Source organism: Trachymyrmex septentrionalis, unplaced genomic scaffold (assembly GCF_001594115.1).
Source record: "Trachymyrmex septentrionalis isolate Tsep2-gDNA-1 unplaced genomic scaffold, Tsep1.0 scaffold19, whole genome shotgun sequence".
Lineage (NCBI taxonomy): Eukaryota > Metazoa > Arthropoda > Insecta > Hymenoptera > Formicidae > Trachymyrmex > Trachymyrmex septentrionalis.
The window spans coordinates 5,765,301-5,784,251 of NW_017305071.1; the positions used below are offsets into that span (position 1 = coordinate 5,765,301).

Sequence of the window (18,951 nt, forward strand, 5' to 3'; positions counted from 1 at the left end):
GATAAGGCAGATGTTTCTTTGACTAACTGCACACAAATCTTACCATAGACTTTTCTCAAAAACGAGGTTATAATAGTTTAAATTACGATTTTAATAATCACAAAAAAGTAATAGGTTAATGGCCATTTTGGAGAGATATTTACGTGCATAAACTTGCATATAAATTTAACTTCGAAAAGTAAACATAATCTCATCTTGTTTTCGTTCGATGAGGATGCAGCTCTTGATTTAATATCGTATGTTGCATACTCTATTTCATTAAAATATATACACGTAGTTTTAATATTTTATCCAAATTATACAAATACTTGTAATTGGTTGGGCTCTGGTGAGGCACCCCAAATTTTCGGTACTTTACTAAAGAACCACCTTAATATATTTACGAAGCGGTACACATATCAGTAAATCCCTACATAATAACAAAACTGTTATTTATATAATATTGTACAAGCGTACAATATTTAATTCCGAAAAATCGAGATAAAGAAACGGCATTATCTCTGCGAATGGAAATACAGTCTTAACGTGTCCTTCCTCCTTTTCCTCTCTCTTTCATCTCCTTCGTGTGTTCATTTCCTGCGGTTTGTGTAAATTAGGTTTGCTTGTTGCAGCAGGGTGCATAGTAACACAGTGCATTTTGTAGTATAGTACGAGACTTCCTCCTGCGGCTCAAAATAGTTTCACGTATTTCTCAGTCAGACGAATGACCGAAATAATTATTTGCAAATTAAACATGTACACAATTACGCTACGCTATTCAAGGTATTTTGTTTTATTGCGGTTTTTATTGATATCGACAGAGAAAGTTACGAGCGTTCTTTTCATCATCTTTATTTTATTAATTTCGGAAATATATACAATCTATATCCAATTTATTGATGCATAACAGAGATTATTAAATGTCTTAAATTTTTCAATTTTCAGATTATCAGATTTTTTAATTAATTTTTAGCGTTTCTAAATTTGAGAGTAATATAAAAGTGGCTGAATTATACATTTTATTGTTAGATGTTTTTATTTAAATTTGAATTTTTAACAGATAGCAATAAATTTATGTTTTCACTTGAATTTATAAAGATATTTAGTTTTAATAATCATAAACAAGTTTTTTGTCTCTTTTGTCTAATTTTTAAATATCTCGATGCGTTCAGTTAACCAGATTAAGTTCTTTCTTTTTTCTTATAAATTTAAATACGCTTAATACTTGTTTTATATTGCTAGCCCAAAGATTTAACAATTCAAGAGACACGAGAGAGAATCCAAGATTTCAGCAAATGCGTCGTAATCGTTCTATTAAGAAAATGAATAAGAAAATGTAGTCGGGAGCTTTTGAAGTGGCCTGTAGACGTTAGCTCGCCCTCGCCAACCCCTTTAACGCCGGACATAAATATTAATAAGCGAGCGGTGAAATTCACGCTTATCGCGCTACCGTGAAGATTTACATGAGATAACACGACTTTCCTTTTGCGGCATGCGCGCGGGTGTGTCACCGTGTGTGTAAGTATGCGCGTGTGTGTGTTTCCAGCTTCAGAAAACATGTCAACATTTACATACAAGGCCGGATAAGCGAGTCACGGAGATCGTTTTGCAGCTACGCCGACTTCTATCGGGCTTGATATCTGCCGAGCTTTATTACGCCACCCTCGGAGAATAAATGATGAAGACAGACGAGGAGTTGGGGGTTACTGGTTAAATGGTGCCGTGGGAGTGACACGGCATTGATTGGCAGTGGGCGATACTTTTCTTACGAGTCAATATGATTTCTTTTTCTTCATAAAGCAGAAACGATATCGTTCGTTAATTTTGCATACATCTCAATTCTTGGAAAAACTCGCGCTTTTTAGATCTCTACATTGCTGAACTTTAAATCCTTGGATTTAATAGAGATCAAGTTTATAATGTAACATGTAAATCCTTTGATTTTGGAATCTTTAGATTTTTGGAAGTTCACGAGCTTGCGAACTTACGAGCTCTTCGTAAATCCTAGCACATGAATCCTTCTATAATTGGATGCATAAAGATAAAATGCTTTCAGATTTTATGATATTTTTAATGTGTTATCAAGAACGTATATCTCCATCTGATTAAGAAATATATATAAACACATATATATAAAATTTAGTTTAAAGACTGTGAGATCCAAAAAGGTGTAATAATTCAAAAATTATATGTCTAGACGATACTATTAGGGATTTAATTTTGGAAATTTATAAATGTATCAATAAATACTTTTATTATTTTACGTGAAGTGATTTTCTCTTTCGATACGTACATATTTGCGTGCACAATACACATACATATTCATGAGCGGTAGCATTTACTCTACATTATTCAAATGATACGTTACTTTTTAACATTATCTATCAATAGACACATCGCGTCAGGCGCTGGTTAATAATCTCGGCAGGTGAACGCGGTTACCAGCTAAATTTTCGCTCGAACGGAAGTGGCACAATTAAGGGAGTTTTGTCTCGGGGGTTGGTTGGAGCCAAGTTCCGGAGTACCATTAGGTATATTAATGTGCTTCCCTAGTTCGGGTCGTTCCGGGGCCAAGCGCATTATACGCGCCCCGCGCTCATTTACAGCCGATGCAATCGGCCAAACAACGCCGGTTATCGCTGAGATTAAATGTAACTCAAAAAATTTTATTTCGCTAATATCCTACTATTAAGTGCAAACATTCACGACTCTGTTCCTCTCCTTGCAGTTGTAGTTATCTACTCCAGCTTCTACTTCCTGCACTCGGGATCCATTTGGTATTCTTTGCTTTGCGTTACATTTTCAGATTTCTAAATATACGGATAATCTACTTCTTAAATTTTGTTAAATGCTCGAATACTAAATGTTGCACTCCTCAGAAATTCTAATTTTAAAAACTTGATCTCTACCTCTTCGTTGAGTTTTTTAATTGTTATACCGAAAAAGTTACGGTAGAAAAGTGAGGTATTTTTATTCACGTATTATATATGTACATATTATTTATACGTATATTACTTATTAATTGCATATTATACAAAGTTATTATTATTATGCAAACTTACACTACTTAAATTTTTCCAAAAAGACATTAACACAGAATCATGAAATATATTTATGAAGCTTATGTATTTTATTAATAGAAAATTGGAACATTTTACAAATAGAAAACACACAAATTACTTCTTTCCCCTAAAATTATTGTTATTCTTAAAATATAAATTTAAAATATATCTATTACATTTTTAAGTTAAATTTTGTATTTAAAGAGTTTTTCTCGTATGTCATGCTTTTAGTAGAAAGAATCGATGTTGAGGTCGGGTCACGAATCGATCCGGCATGAGGAAGAGTTCTTATTATTCTGCGTCCGCGGAATATAAATCTGCATAGGAACACGCTCTCGCACGCGTGTGCGTGTCGACACTCGAAAATTATACTTGCAAACGCCGCAGGAGCGTAATTAACGTCGCCGGCACGCACCATTATCCTGCAGAGGTATCCTGCTGGTATATTATCGCACGTTTTAAAAACTGTCGCCTACTTTATTAAGCACAGGCGGCCGATATTTTTTCACTTCGACATTTAGGCGCTTTCCAAATGAACAAAATGCATGAAACAGTTATGCGTCAATTCCTTTTATATGCATATATATGCATATATTTCATACATAAAATCAGTCAGGTTTATTTTAATGAAAATTAACTGCATTGCAGTTAATCGAATATTAATTTTGTAATATAACTCGTAAAGGTTTAAAACTTTTTAGCAAAGAGATTATTATTTTAAACAATTTATAATTACAAATGAAAGAGATTGTAAATGACGTTTTATCGAAGCAAAATTAAAATACGGTCGTACTTTAAAATTGATTTAAAGTATAAATAAATTTCGATCTATTTATATTATCTACATATAATTTCACGCGTAATAACTAATAAACTTGTTTTCCTCTTCTATTAACTTCCTTGACTGCTAAAATTATTGCTTTGAACAGAGAACACTCCTAATTTGTTATAATTATGCAAAACTAAGGATAGTAGATCGCGCGATCGAGAATTCGATAATATTATGTTAGAACAAGCAATATATCGTTCGTGTATGCGCGCATCTGAATGTGGTGCACGATAGCCCTTGGTGCACCGCAAACCGCGACGTAACTTGGTAAACCCCCATCCTCTCTCTCGCCCACGTGTTAAACATTGATTACTGACATGCGTATAGTTAATATACCAATGTAATTCACGTGAATGTTCAAAGCCGCTATAGTTCCGTGTTCGGAGTTTGAACAAACACAATATGGCGTATGGCGCGGTGCTTCGTTTTAATCTCGTCATTATTTCTGAAACCTATGAAAAAAAAAAAAAAAAATTACATTTCTGATTATTGCACTCCTGGCAGGAAATGAAACGAGAAGGGGGAATCATCTCACAGTCAACATAATTTCGTTCTAGGTGCAGCCGTTTCCCAGATACAAAAGTCACCTTTTTTTTTTTTCTAATAAAAATATACTACTTTATTTTACGTAAATCGATTTTCCTCACCATGTAATCCCACTGGTACGGAGAATATGAAAAATATGCAGACCGTATTGATAGTAACACAGTGGGCGGCACATGTCTCGTTACGAGAAAACGATAGTTGGAGAATTGAAAACGAGATCTCCCAGGAAACGCTATTGTCTTGTACTAAGGTCTCTTATAATCCTTGTTAATAAATCCTCTTGTTATACCTTACCATCCTTTGTTCTATTCGTCATAATGAATCCGCAGACTGTATAATACACTCGCGTACGCTCGTGTAAAAAGAGAACGTACCGAATATATGGCACAGTGTAGTGATGTTTAATAACTCGTAGTTTATTTTTCGCTACTTTACTATATGCGGATAGAACAGAAGTTTTACTACGGTACCGTATAGTCTACCGGTATCACCCATACGTTCCCGCAAATCCCCGAAGGGCCATCGGATCGCGAAGGTAACGACCGAGTGTAAGAGTCGTCCCCTGGAAGAGGAAACGGGGATAGCGCGATCACCGAAAGGGTGGATCTCTCTCTCTCTCTCTCTCTCTCTCCCTCCCTCTCTCTCCCCCCCCCTCTCTCTTTCTCTATCTCTTTCTCTGCAGCACGAATGAGCCGAAGGGTGGTGGACGACAAAGGGCGGACTCGTCCGCACTGAAAGAGACAACAGGAATCGAGACGCGGGCGCGATTCGCGCGAATATCGCCGTAGTCTGTTTTCGAGCTGAGTTCAGCGCGAACGTGATTTTCGAGCACTCAAGCGAAGTGGAGAATGGTGTCCGCAGCACGTGCCTGCGGGCTAATCCGCCATCGTCGTTCCCGGCTGACTCCATTTCGCTGTACGTTCTGCCGGTTCCGGCGGTTTAGCCCGGGAACTGGCACGTTCTTTTTATTCCGCCAAGTGTTTTACCTCTCCTCGGACTAATTCCAGATTGTACCGCCATCTCTCCGACTGCAATTTCCGCAATATCACCGAAATTTTTCAACCAATATTAACGTTCTTCACACCGTGGCCGTATTGCAGTGCATATTTTCAGCTGGATCTAATAATACGAATATATCACGATCTATCCGGAATCGTCGATAAAAACTACACTCTAAAAAATACACGGTTGTGGATTCAATTTGCGGTGTCTATATAATTCTCACCGCGTTGGTGCTAATATTAACACCATTACGGTATGGATTTATATATTTATACCTCTGGTGTTTATGTCAACAAAACCCATGGTGTTAAATCCATATTATGTTGGTGTTGAATTTCATCACGTAGTGAAAATTATATGGGTATCGCATGTTAAATTTACACCGATTTTCGTTTCAATATACACAATTTTTTTAATTATCATTCTTCCAGAAAGAATACGAAATCCTCGCCTCTTAAAATTGAAAAAATGAACGGAGAGAAGAATTTTATCGCCGACAGAAAATTGTCTCGAAAAGATGTTTATAAATTGTTAAAAGGTATACTCCTGGAAATTGACTTATTTTACAAAAACTGCTTTAATTAGCGGTGGGAACCATTCGCGCGCGAGATTTCCTTACAAATAAAAGCTCACCGTCTACGGGGTAGTCGGTACCGTCGGTAGTGTCGGTACGCTCGCTAAACGCCCGAATGCGCGCGAAACGCTCGCGGCGGAAGCGGCGCTCGTCGTGCGAGCGACGCGCTTAATCAAGCGCGAATACTAAATCAACGTTGGGAAAATTCTCCATGGCTAAGCCGTGGTCCGATCTGGTTGATTTGAAGCGGTTCGGCATAGCGCGACCCATTCAGAGCACTCGTTCATTGTGCGCGCTCGGTAACCTTCGTCTGGCAGCGCGGCACACAAGAGAGCTCCGCACAAACAGGGCTTGTCTGTTCCCGCCGCCGGTGAAACACCGAAGAGCATATTTGTGGAGCAGTCGAGCGGATTCTATCAACATTTCAGCATCGTTAGCGTTCAATTACACGATTATCGAGTGCCTCGGACCACCCACGTGATCGTCGGACCGTGCGCGTGTCCCTGGCCTTCTCATGTAGGGCACGCGAGGGGATTATCCTGATGTTGAGTCACCTTCCTGATGTTGACTACTATCGATCATTGAGAAACCATTCTCTTCATTCGATTGGCTCGGTTGAACGAAGAGTTCCCTTGTGTGATATCGGACGGAAAAATAATTAAGAAGAGAATGGCAAAGCAAGCACACTGATCTTCAAATAACTGGACCTTGTACGGCTTAGTACACCCAATGTAATTTACTCGCCGTGTTGTAGGAATTACACAGTGAATTTAACAGATAGCATTAGTAATGCTCGTTTCAACCAATGAATAAATTAACCTTGATTTAACTTAATTCTTAGAACTAGAAAAAGATAAAGAATTAATTAAACGGAGATTAAAACTAAACTACATTGATAAAAAGGGGCATTGGCAAACTGTCTCGATTGCATCAGCAGTTTATGGTTTAGTTTTTGTTCTTATTATTGTTGTCAGTAAAACAAAATACAAAAAGTCGTGATCGTGGTATAATATAATATTTTATATACAAATCATTACGTTTTATAATTCTCAAGAGATAATTATTAATTTCCATAATATTATTTTGTAGCTTTCCATTTACAACACTGCATTTAGTTTATATCATATCACGTTTTATTTATAATCAAAGAGAAGATAAACTCTCTTCGTAAGGTAGAACCAATATGGCCAACTTATTGAATATACACACATTGATTATAATATTTTTTTGATACTTTTGTTATTCAGACTATGAATTCTAATTTCTCTACTAAACATCGTGGAAATAAATAGATAAGTAAATTATTCAAAATATAATTTTTTATATATTCTTACATGTCAAAAAAACATGTCAATATATTGGGTCATTTTATTTTTTATTTTTCTGATATTTGTTTATGAAAAAGAGGAAAAAATGTGATCCAATATGATCTTCCGCTAAACATAAAACCCTCAGAGAACGTTATATTTTGGCTGTACTTAGCAAATCTGTGACGTTTCATATGTATATAAATTTATAAAAAGTAAACATTTAAAAGTAACATTTTATTTATGTTATTCCACGTGGGGCGTGTCAGAAACGTTGCATTTTTGCCTTAAATATGCCATTTAGAAGGTCATAAAAGAAACGTTTCGCGACGTGAAAATAACGTTTTGTGTAAAATATTTTCTTTGCAACTTATAAAAACATTGAATGTTGTATATACAATGCTTCTAAAATATACATTTCGCCACCTACGCAGTCCCGCCACTAGATGGAAGTAATGGTGTTGCATTTTCTCGTAATTAAAATCCATCCATAAATAAAAGGCACAACATCATAAAATTTTAATTTCTGTTCTAATGAAATGATTTTTTTTAAGACAATTAAGTTTCCTTATGAATAAAGAGGGCTAGAAAGTTAGATAATTATTTTACAATAACACACACAACATTATCTTGAAGAAAAACTTTCTTTTATATATTTTTTAAAGTAAATTTTAAAATTACTTTAAACAAAAGTTTAAAGTGTTCAAATTCATGTTACAAAAATGTCACAATTTGAGTTGTAAATTAAACGTAAATCGAGCGAGTCATTTCTTGTTCCTGAAACGTCACAGAAATATTTCTGGAACTAAAGCTATAACGTCCCTAACATCGCAAGCAAATTTTACAAATGTTGCTGAAACATTGCAAATGTAACGTCACATATGTAAAATAATCGACTTAGGACATTTCTGGTTCCTGGGATGTTATCAAAACGTTTATGCGACAAAACGCAAAACGTCACATGATTTTTGTAACGCATGTTACAAAAAACGTTGCAACATAATTTTGTTTAGTGGGCTAAGCGTTAATTTTTCTTAAAATCTCCATTACACTCATGTAAATATTTAAAAATGTTATATACTGTTTTAATGTTTAGAAATGTTTCTTCTTTTGAATCTGACCATCAGTTTTTAATTTTGAATTCACTGTCAGCAAAAAAATTAGAAAAAAATATCAAACAAAACTTAAATAGATTATATAAAGTCCGGTTATCTTCATATACTCAAACAAAGGATGTGATAAGAGAAAACAGAAAACAGATATCGTCTTGTGTCATTGGACACCTAGTTATTGCAAGGGTAATATCAAAATGTAGTAGCGGTCAACGGACTGCTGGAGCTTTTATTGAAATTCTTGAAAGGGACCCTGAAAAGAATTCCTTTCTCTCCCGGACTCGAATTATCCGGAACGTCGCACCTAGGGAATGAGCTCAGTGTGTTCGGCGCTACGTAATTTGGCGTATTGCAAAAACAAGCAAAATTTCGCAAAAGTGAATAAGCAGGCGAATAAAGTGTATTCGAAAATTCCCAGAGAGAATTGTAATTATAAATAGATTATAAACTCTATATTTTTTATAATTGTAATTATAAATAGATTATAAACTCTAACAACTTTGTAATATATCTTGTAATGCGCCATTCTTTCTATTCGATTTAATATTTTAAATTTAAAATAATTTATATATATATATACTAATAACATTCACTCGTTATATTAAATGTACCAAAAAATGTATAATTTAATATTCATTTAACATAAAATCTTTATTAAATTATTAGATCAAACGTATTTTTTATCCTCAAATAGGATAATTCAAAGAGGATAGTTTAATTATAAATGAATATTGAACAAGGAACTAAAATAGAGAAAAATTCAATTAGAAAGCAGTTTTTTGAATTCCGTTCAGATTCTTATTTCCGGTTCCATGTCGCTTTGATCTCTTGTATCTGTCATCCTTTGTCAAGATTTTTCTCGGCTGTTCTTTTGTCCGATAACGGTTACGATAACGAGACAATGCTTTTCTTAAAACATGAGAATCAAGGAAAAACGTGAAATCATAAATTGACTTCACAAATAATGAAAACAGCCAAATAGTCGAGTGTATATTGGATTAAAAGTATTAAATTGCAGCTAAAATTAAATTTTGAATTATATTGTGATAAATTTTGAATTATATTATGATATATTTTGCATTGTATTATGAAATGCATTTGCACAATTATCATCTCATTCTGCACATCTTCATACACTGCATTACACTACATTAATACTACATTTGCATTATATTATTGCAATTTACTTTAATAATCATGAAACTGTAAGATTTTCATGCATCGGTTATACCGTTATTATGACTTCATATAATCCTTTGTTTAATTCTAAAGCATCAATTCATTAGATATTCCATTTTACACAATGATTATTATCATTATCGTCATCATCATTGCTGCTGTCATTATCATCCTTACAATATCATTCCATGAACGGATCGAAGATCACGATGTCACGGCCAGACGATGCACGTCATGCGAAATTGAATATCGATTAATCGCCCTCAAGATTCGCTAATGTTGCGCCGGAAGTTAATTAAGCTGCGGTAATTGCGATCTCTCTTGAACGATACTCAGTTGGCTTTCCATATCGCCTTAACGCTATCAAATTGCATCATTAATTCCTCACATTATCTACAATTAGGATTAATATTCATTGTTGTACGATTTTATTTAGAAAAATACACATTTTGTAATTTTTTTTTCTAAGACTAAAAGACTCCTATTATTAGAATTTAAGTTAACTGTAGATTTCATTATTACAGTTCCTTTGTTCATATATCTAGATTCTCAAAATCTTAATTCTTAAACATCTTTCTCTTCTTCCAAAGTTTTTTATATACATATCCAATTATATAAATTGCGCGTCGAAAGATCTTCAATCTTGAAACGTAATCTATAACTGAATTAGAGTAGTAATATATCACAAATTAAATTGACAATTAAATTGAGTTTAATAATATGTTAACAACATGCATCTTAAAAGGAATATACATTGCATTTCAAGACTGAAAATACTAATAATCGTATTTTGGCGCATAGTTTGGATATGACATAAAATTCATATATTCAAGCATTAATTAAGATCTAACCGCAAAAATTTTTACTTATTTTATTAATAAAGATACATATATTTGCTCGGTGTTGAATTGGGTATGCCCAAGTGTATTGTTCTTATAGTGTGGCATTAAAGGATTAAATATAAAATGATTATCATTGGACATGTAAATTATTAAAAGTTAATATGCAAGGAATTAATACAACTATTTCACATGTAGTGATTTTATAATTTTATCAAGATTTTGTTCTATTCGAAATAAAAGAAAATTGACGCCAACGCGCGATCTTGATCTCGTCGCTATTGAGTTTTCCCGACCTTTTTTCTCTCTGGCTTCCTCTTCGACTTCCGCTATTGTTCTTCGCGGCCTGCACGGCGTCGCGGCACCTTTCATCGACGCCCTTTTGTTCGCTCGCCAATAACGCTACGATAACGAGTCAATCGTATCATGGAGAATCGAAAGGTGTCAGCTCGGGAATTGCATTGTTGGGAATCGAGGAATCAATCGATAGTCAGGTAAACCGCTTTCCACCATTTTCTCCTCTTATAATGCACGAATTGTAAACAATTTGCGTAATTTCATGTGATTAATTGCAGATGCTTCAGAACTCAACGTTCATGAATATTAAACAGAAAATTTGTGTACAATGAAGTACGGGTAACAAGTTCGGTGCGAGATAGTGTCTATTATAATTCACTATGTATGTTGGAATATTTAAAAAAATTTATCTTAAAAGTTGAATAAACATCTGTTATTTTACGTTATTACGATCGCTACTTTTATGTTATCCCTTTCTACGGAAAATTAAAAAGATTTAATTTCGGATATTAAATCCGGAGATTTCGAACTAATTTAGAATTAATACTGCAAACAGGAATTCTGTTTGAATACCCCAAACACAACATGCAACGTTCGCAAAGGAAAATATTTATTTAAATAAATACGTATATATGAAAATGTATAGATACAAACGCGAGCACGCGTCCGTTTTCTGCGTTTATCATCTCGTGGAGGAATATTCAGTTCGCCGCAAATACGCTTTCTGTTGTCAACTGGCGAAATAGCATGAATAGTGTGAATAACGGTAATAATTTTGGCGAGAGAAATTAGTGAACGGGAAAGAGAGAGAAAATAGAGAATGGAGGGAGGGGGGAGGAGATAGATAGATAGATAGATAGAGAGAGAGAGAGAGAGAGAGAGAGTTGGCGAGTTCGCAAATGGCTACCATAAAGGCGTGCTAATGGTTTAACGTTTATTCGCAAAAATACTGCATGCTTTTATCGGCATGCATTTCCTTTTCCCTTTACTCGACCTTCCCTTTTCAATATGATGCGCGCGGATCATACTTTATAAATAATTTCTGTAATAAACGCAATTTGCGGACATGCACCACTGATAATTGTTACGAGGGCACATCGCATTAATAACTATAATAATGATAATAACAATAGCAGCCACCGAGCACAAAACTCGTAATTGTAGAGCTATTAATAAATTAATTTCTAAAAAATAGTAATATAACTAAATAACAGTAATAAACAATATAACTTTGAAATGTGTTACTTAAATGAGATACTCGCACGTTAATATCAACAAATTGATGAGAGAAAAGTAACGTTAAAAACTGGAATAAATCATTCAAGTAAACTAATGAAATATAAAAGCTAAAGTCATTTCGTTAAAAAGCTATATTTATATTGTAATATACTCTTGAAATTAAATAAAAAAATCGTAGATGAAAACAAATTTACAAATTTACAGATTATCTGAAAAAAGCAAAACAGTGTTGTTTAAAAAACATCATTAAAATAAAATGACATAGCTATTTTGTTCTTGAACGTTATTTTCCATATTTATTAATTAATCACGTACTAATAGTTCAGACTCTCATTAGTTCTTCTATTACCATCGCGAAATTTAGTTATATTTTTAAATTAATTTTTCTTGCTATCATATTTTCTCTTTCTTCTTACAATCATATTTTGTTTTTATTATTTTGTTTATCTTACTTTCGATTTATTCGTGACTTTTTATTATCTTGTATGTACGTTTGAACATATTCGAACAATCGTCGCGTGCATGTAATATTTGCTAAATTTGTCAAACAGTAAACGATTTGATAAAAATGGAACAGGAGCAAATGTCGGTACGTGATCGACGAAAAGTCGTCAGTCGACAACGAACGAATAACTGAATAAATAAAAAAGAAAGAGCAGAATGTCAAACTATAGGCATTTTAAATAACAAAGGGTTGGTGCCCGACATCCTAATTGCGGCGCCATTTTTTTTTTCGATACATGCGGCCGTTTAGGACGATGTCCTTTTTATTCTGCAGCACGCGTGTTTCGGACGTACCTCTGCTTTTCGATTTTCATGCGTGATCGATTTTCGGCCATTCCGCCAACTATTTTTCCGATGTGACGCGCTCTGACGCGTTGTGAAAACGTTCGGCGACGAATGCCGTTCACGCATCGCTATTCACAATCACGGCTCCAGTGAAACGATAAAAGTTTATAATTATTCTTGAACGCAATTTTCAACTATTTTACTTTTAATTGCATTACATAGAGAAGTGGATCGATGAGCAAAAGCGCGAGGTGGGCTTTCTATAATTCATGTGCAAATAAATAAAAAAATATCGTTTGCGTACAAACGTGTGTCAGCACAATTATTCAGCACACGTATTATGTATATAGAATACCGTAAAACATAAGAATCAGCGACAAAGAAAAATAGTTGATTTGTTAAATAAGAGAAGACTAAAGGCGTATTATTAAAACATTTCCGTATTTATTTAGACAATAAAGTTTACTTACGTGGCGAAGCGTTTTTATTATTGACTAATTAACTTTCAGTATTAACACCGACAAATATAAAATGAAGGCGGCAATATAGCGTTTGTTATCTCTAAAGTGTGTCTTTATCTTTTATTTGTTTTCCCTGGAAGCTTTTTCGCCGCTTAACATTGCGTTATCAGACGAAAGGATTACCCTGCAATATATATTTGGGCGTTTAAAAGCAACGGTATAGATAAAATTGGTAACACTGCGGGTAAAATAAGAAACCATAACAAAATACGGCAAAAAAAAGTTGTAAATATGTTAATGCAACGCGTTTTAAGTTATGTACATTTCCTCTTCTCTCTCTCTCTCTCTCTTCCTTTCTCCTTTTTTTCACTTAAATTAGTGTCTGACATTTGAATCTAGGTAAATGAATTGAATCTAGCCTCAAAGTTCATTAATATCAATATTTTTGAATCTCGATATTTTTGAAACAAAACACGTTTAAAAAAGTAGCACATTTATACATCAGCGCCATATTGATGATACGATCGAAGTAATTGGCAATCTCCCATTAGAACGCAACCATTTTATCAAATGTTTCGTAGCGGGAAATTTCATCGTTTCGTCCTTTTTGCCACGAGAAATCGCACGTTTAAACTGCAGCTAATGGAGCATTTATTGACCGAAACGCTCCTCGTAGGACGAATTCGATTAAAGTTCGACGCGATTCGATTACCAGGAGATTCGTTTTGCCAGCTCTCTGCTGGCATCGTGTCTGAAAATCTTCGGAACCTCCGTCGGAAAACCTCGAAAAGTCACGTGGATATATTCATGCGATCGTAGAAATGTAATTTATGACGCCTGTGGCGTGTATAAAATCGATTATTGCAAAAACGTTGAAGATTGTACACATAATCTTTTTATAAAACAGTACATTTTCTGTATAAATAGGATCGGGAAATTACAGGAGTGTCATCAAAAGACTAATATGTGATTTTTATTTTTATTGAAATTTTAATCACAATTTTTCTACGAGGATTTTGTGTTTTGTAAATAAAATCGTTATATATATGTATAAGAGGATTTCGGACAATTAGAAAAATTATTGTTACAAAGCTAACTTATTTCTTCCTTTAAAATCTCATTTCATTTCAATGAAACGTAAAAAAAATTCGTATTATTTTCTTATTCACTTTTATATATTACACAATTTAACAGATATACTTAATGAGGTACGTTGAATTACGAAATTGAAATTTATATCATGCAAGTTAATGGTAAATGTTATTTAGTTCTCTTTTGAAGGACCCTGTAGTTCAAATTACACGCTCTGGTAATCGTCAATCGATTCGCCATTCGTGCCCAATCACCGCAATATATAGATCGCGAAATAACATTCGAATATTTCGGTCTACGCGAATTTGTAAATGTTTTTCACGCTTGCATTTCACCTTTTATATTGCGTGATCATTAGTAAACAATATTATATTAATTGAATTGTCACTTGTGTGTTTATACAAAATCATAAAGTTAAATATTCCATCCTGTGGTGTTTATTGCTTTAAATAAACAATTAATATATAATAATATGAAGTCATTCTGAATGAAAAAAATTACATAATATTAAATAATAATATGTTTATTGTCGATCATTTGTCTAATATAAGTTGTTTTTATTATGTGTTTCAGGGACTACTACTATGACAGGTGAATGTCTCGAACTTTACTCCAATAAGCAAGTATCATAATATTAATTTACGTTAATGCGATGCATTGCTGTTGTAAAGATAAACTGCAATTTAAAGTAATTTATAAATAAATGATATAAATAATAAATAAAAGTATAAGCATAAAATCCCTGTCTAAGGCCGGGTTTTTAATTTCTGATTAACTTGTGGTTAGACTTAATTTGATAATAATGTAAAAAGTATATTTTTCTAGCTGTAGTTAATCACAAATGCTTTTGTAGTAAGTACTTTTTTATAAATTACTACTATATTTTTTATAAATTACTACTACAAAACCATCCAGTTAAGTGATTAATCATAGCAAGAAAAACATAATTTTTTCGTTATCATCAAATTGTGAGGTTAAATTTAAATTATAAGTTAATTTAAAAAATGAGAATAAATCTAATTAAATAAGAGAAATTTCTGTGCTATTCTCAAAGTAGATCTTAGTGCTTAAATATTTCCGTGCGAATTTATACACATATCTGATTCTATAAACTGTGCTCCGAAATCTTTTTCGCTCTTGAAACGCATTCATGGGCAGAACCAGAGTAATGATATTTACTTATTAAATTGACAAGCAAAAATGATTCAAAAATGACAATTGATAATTTAACAATTTAAAAATGAGAAACCGAGCTATTTAGAGCTTTTTTCAAAAACTCATACATTTCTTCCGTATTCCGATTCGCCGTGTTTTTCCTACTTTCTTTTCAATTTTAATAAAAAGCTTTAGATTTTTCTCATTAGTAGTCATATAAGCGAAACACGTTTACGCTCCTTTGTCTCTGATCTCCTCAACACGTGCTCGGCTAATTCATGCGAGGCGACAATAAGCAGCGTCCGGACGTACGCGTTTCGCGCGAGTTGCATGTCCAAAGCCCGCTACCGCGCGAATGCAAACGCATTCGAACAAAATAAGGGAAGAGAAACAAACCACGGCGCTATGGACCTCTCGGACTGTAGCACGGTGGTGGCCGTCGCTGAAAAAAAAAAAAAAAAAAGAGTTCGCCGTGCTCGGCGGAATGCGTCCCGTGGTGCATTCATATTTTGCCCTTTTTAATCGCGCGCGCTTCAGACGCGGAACGGGGCGAGGCTTTTATTGCAGTGTCCACCGACACGATGCGACACGGCCAGCTCGCTCCGCTCCGCTCGGCGCGACGCAACGCGACGCGACGCGTCGCGCCGTGTGTTCTCCATGCCGGTCACGGAGACGCCTCTGAATAGTCACAATTAAAACGAAAGCGAAGACGCAATGCGATGCCGTATGTTGACGTTAGCGAAGTTGCATTTCTCTCTTTCTCTTTAAGTTCTATTTGCCTTTTTTAACCCTCAATGGGGAGAGACCAAGCGAGATGGACGCAATGGTCGTTGATGCACGTGCATCATTTCGCATCGAGGGACGCTCAATGACGCATTTTGCAGAGTTGTTCTTTTATTATTGCTCATTTAGCTGCACTATGTCGAGAAAGAAAAGGAAAAAGAAAGCCGAGCCAGTTTATTGTAATTTTCAAGAAAAATATTCAGAATATGAAGCACAGGACTGTAATAATAGAAGCGGATTGACGCGCGGATGAGAAGAGAATTCATAATTCGAAATCTCGAATCTATCACGAGGATACGCGAGTGACGCACCGCACGCATGGGACAATTGGATTAACACGTGGCTACAGAGCAGCTATAATGCCCATACCTCGTGGATATTGGGTTAATTAGAGAAGCCTGTCCCTAGAGATTCATCATCAGACGACATCACGCACACACAATGAATTATTAGAATCAAGATTCACGCAATTCGCTGCCTGATCCGTGACTTTCTTACGATCAAACTATTATCAGTTTTCAACTCTACGAACTTTCAAATCGTGAGCTTATATAGCATTTCATGGATATCAAACACATTATAACCATTAAATGCATTCCTTTGAATTCGCGATTTTTATTTTTAATTAAAATAATAATATTTTGAAACATTTTTTTGAATTTGTAACATTTCATATGTCATATTCAGCGCAGTTGCTCAATTTTTACAAAATAAATGCATTAGCGAAAAAAGTATACAAAAGATATATATTTATAAATTTTATAAAATATTAAAAGAGAGATTTTAACTTTATAACAACATTTTATTTTTAACTGATATAATGTATAAATTAAATTTATTTTGTTAAAATGTTTTATTAAATTTATGCAAAAACTAATTATAATCAAGACACGTACATTATTATATTTTTAAGTTTTATTGTCTCTGTATAATAACCAATATAATATCTCCGTAATTTCGTATATTAAATTATATCTTTCATTGTATCTTATTAAAATATATTATAAATCTTTATTAATTATTTAAAAATATTATATCTACGATATCATACAAAATATTATGAGAAACAATTATTAACATCTTATAAGGTATATCTTCTGTTCTTGCATAATATATCGTTTATTACAAGTAATTATTATTATCAAAGGCGTGCCACCGTAGATTGGCTCGTAATTTAAACAAATGCAAAGTGTCATTCGATCGAATGTGCACAAAAAGCTGCCGCTGGGCTAAATTAATAATTACTATTTATGGTTATATGAGCGTAATGAATAATTATGGATTATCGACTGAGAATAACAATTTGCGACTCATTGCGCACAAATGAGGTTAATTTCATTGCGGTGGAATGTATCGGTATTTATTTATTCTCTTATATTTCTACAATAAGCAAGAACGCATGTTCTATTGAAACGAAGTTTATTATGTACAATTTTTATCTTTAAGATATATTAAGAGATTACATCTATTAATTATATTAAATATGTTCTATTTTTAATGTATTTTTAATTTTCATCATTTTTATTACCTTATTATTTTCTACCTTATCAGAATATTATCTACATATACCTACTTTTCTTAAATCGGCAATTTTCCTACGAAACACAGCTCATCTTGTATGTACGTTCGTTTTATCGTACAACCGCCGTAAATTGTCAATTTTATTTTTGACTTTGCCAGTGGCGTTCCGTTATTGCAACATAAAGTTTGCAGGAGCATAGTATGAAGTTTGTATGGTAGGAAAGACGGTCAATAAGGAAGAAGGGGAAGACGTCAGTCCTAAATCCGGAGATTGCAATGGAAAACGAGAAGTACCGAAGCTTATGTCTCCCCGATTATTGGCAGTGTTTTGATTAATGCTACGTATAATTCAAACATTAGATACAGAATTATATTGGTTTCCTAATTACGAGATTACAACTGAAAGTTTTAATAATTAATACAATGAACTCTTTATATCACTTTATTTGCTTACAATATATAATATAATTTCGTTTCGTAATAATAATACAATATATATTTACACTAATAATACACGTGAGAAATGTTTTTCAATAATTAGTAGCTTAATGTACTTGAAGGTAGAGACAAATTTGTGATACGATATTACAATATGCAAATTATAATACCGTATCAAGTAGCACCATTAATGATAACGATATTAGAGTAGCTACTACGAGCTACTACGAGATGTATAATATCGCCACTAATATCGCCATTAATAAGTAATAGTCGGCATTATTAATTATATATATAATTATAATAGAATACGGGGTACAATGTAATTGTCTTTATTAACAAACAATAATAGATGATATATTGATAATGACAATATTAGTGTACACATTTAATCACATATATGATATACGTTGATAATACACGTATTTATATGACTAAACCAGAGTCACTCGTTATGAAATTACTTAAGTAACTTGAAGTTGTGTTCATATTATCTTTTTCATCTCATATTTCGTGAAAAAATCTGATTTAAATAATGCCTAAAGCATAAATGTAGGGACATTCTAAATGCGTATTGAACGCAATTGCTTTATTTTTCTACAACTGTTCTTTTTGCCTACTAAAATCTTGTATTATATATATATATATATATATTAGGTGTACAAAAAAGTTCTGAGCTTTTTTTTGTAAAATTCAATCTTTATTTAAAAACAAACGAAAAAATATTAATCAGCGAAATATTCTCCG

General features: G+C 33.5%; 1 protein-coding gene across 5 annotated transcripts in view; it reads left to right on the top strand.

Annotated features, from left to right (window-relative positions):
- Window positions 1–18,951, top strand: part of LOC108746992 — a 212,139-nt gene that overhangs the window by 169,180 nt on the left and 24,008 nt on the right. For all 5 annotated transcript variants that reach the window (XM_018484182.1, XM_018484179.1, XM_018484181.1 and 2 more), the window contains one exon: window positions 14,881–14,898. In XM_018484182.1, the coding sequence (XP_018339684.1) occupies window positions 14,881–14,898 (18 nt within the window). The remainder of the gene's footprint in view (window positions 1–14,880; window positions 14,899–18,951) is intronic.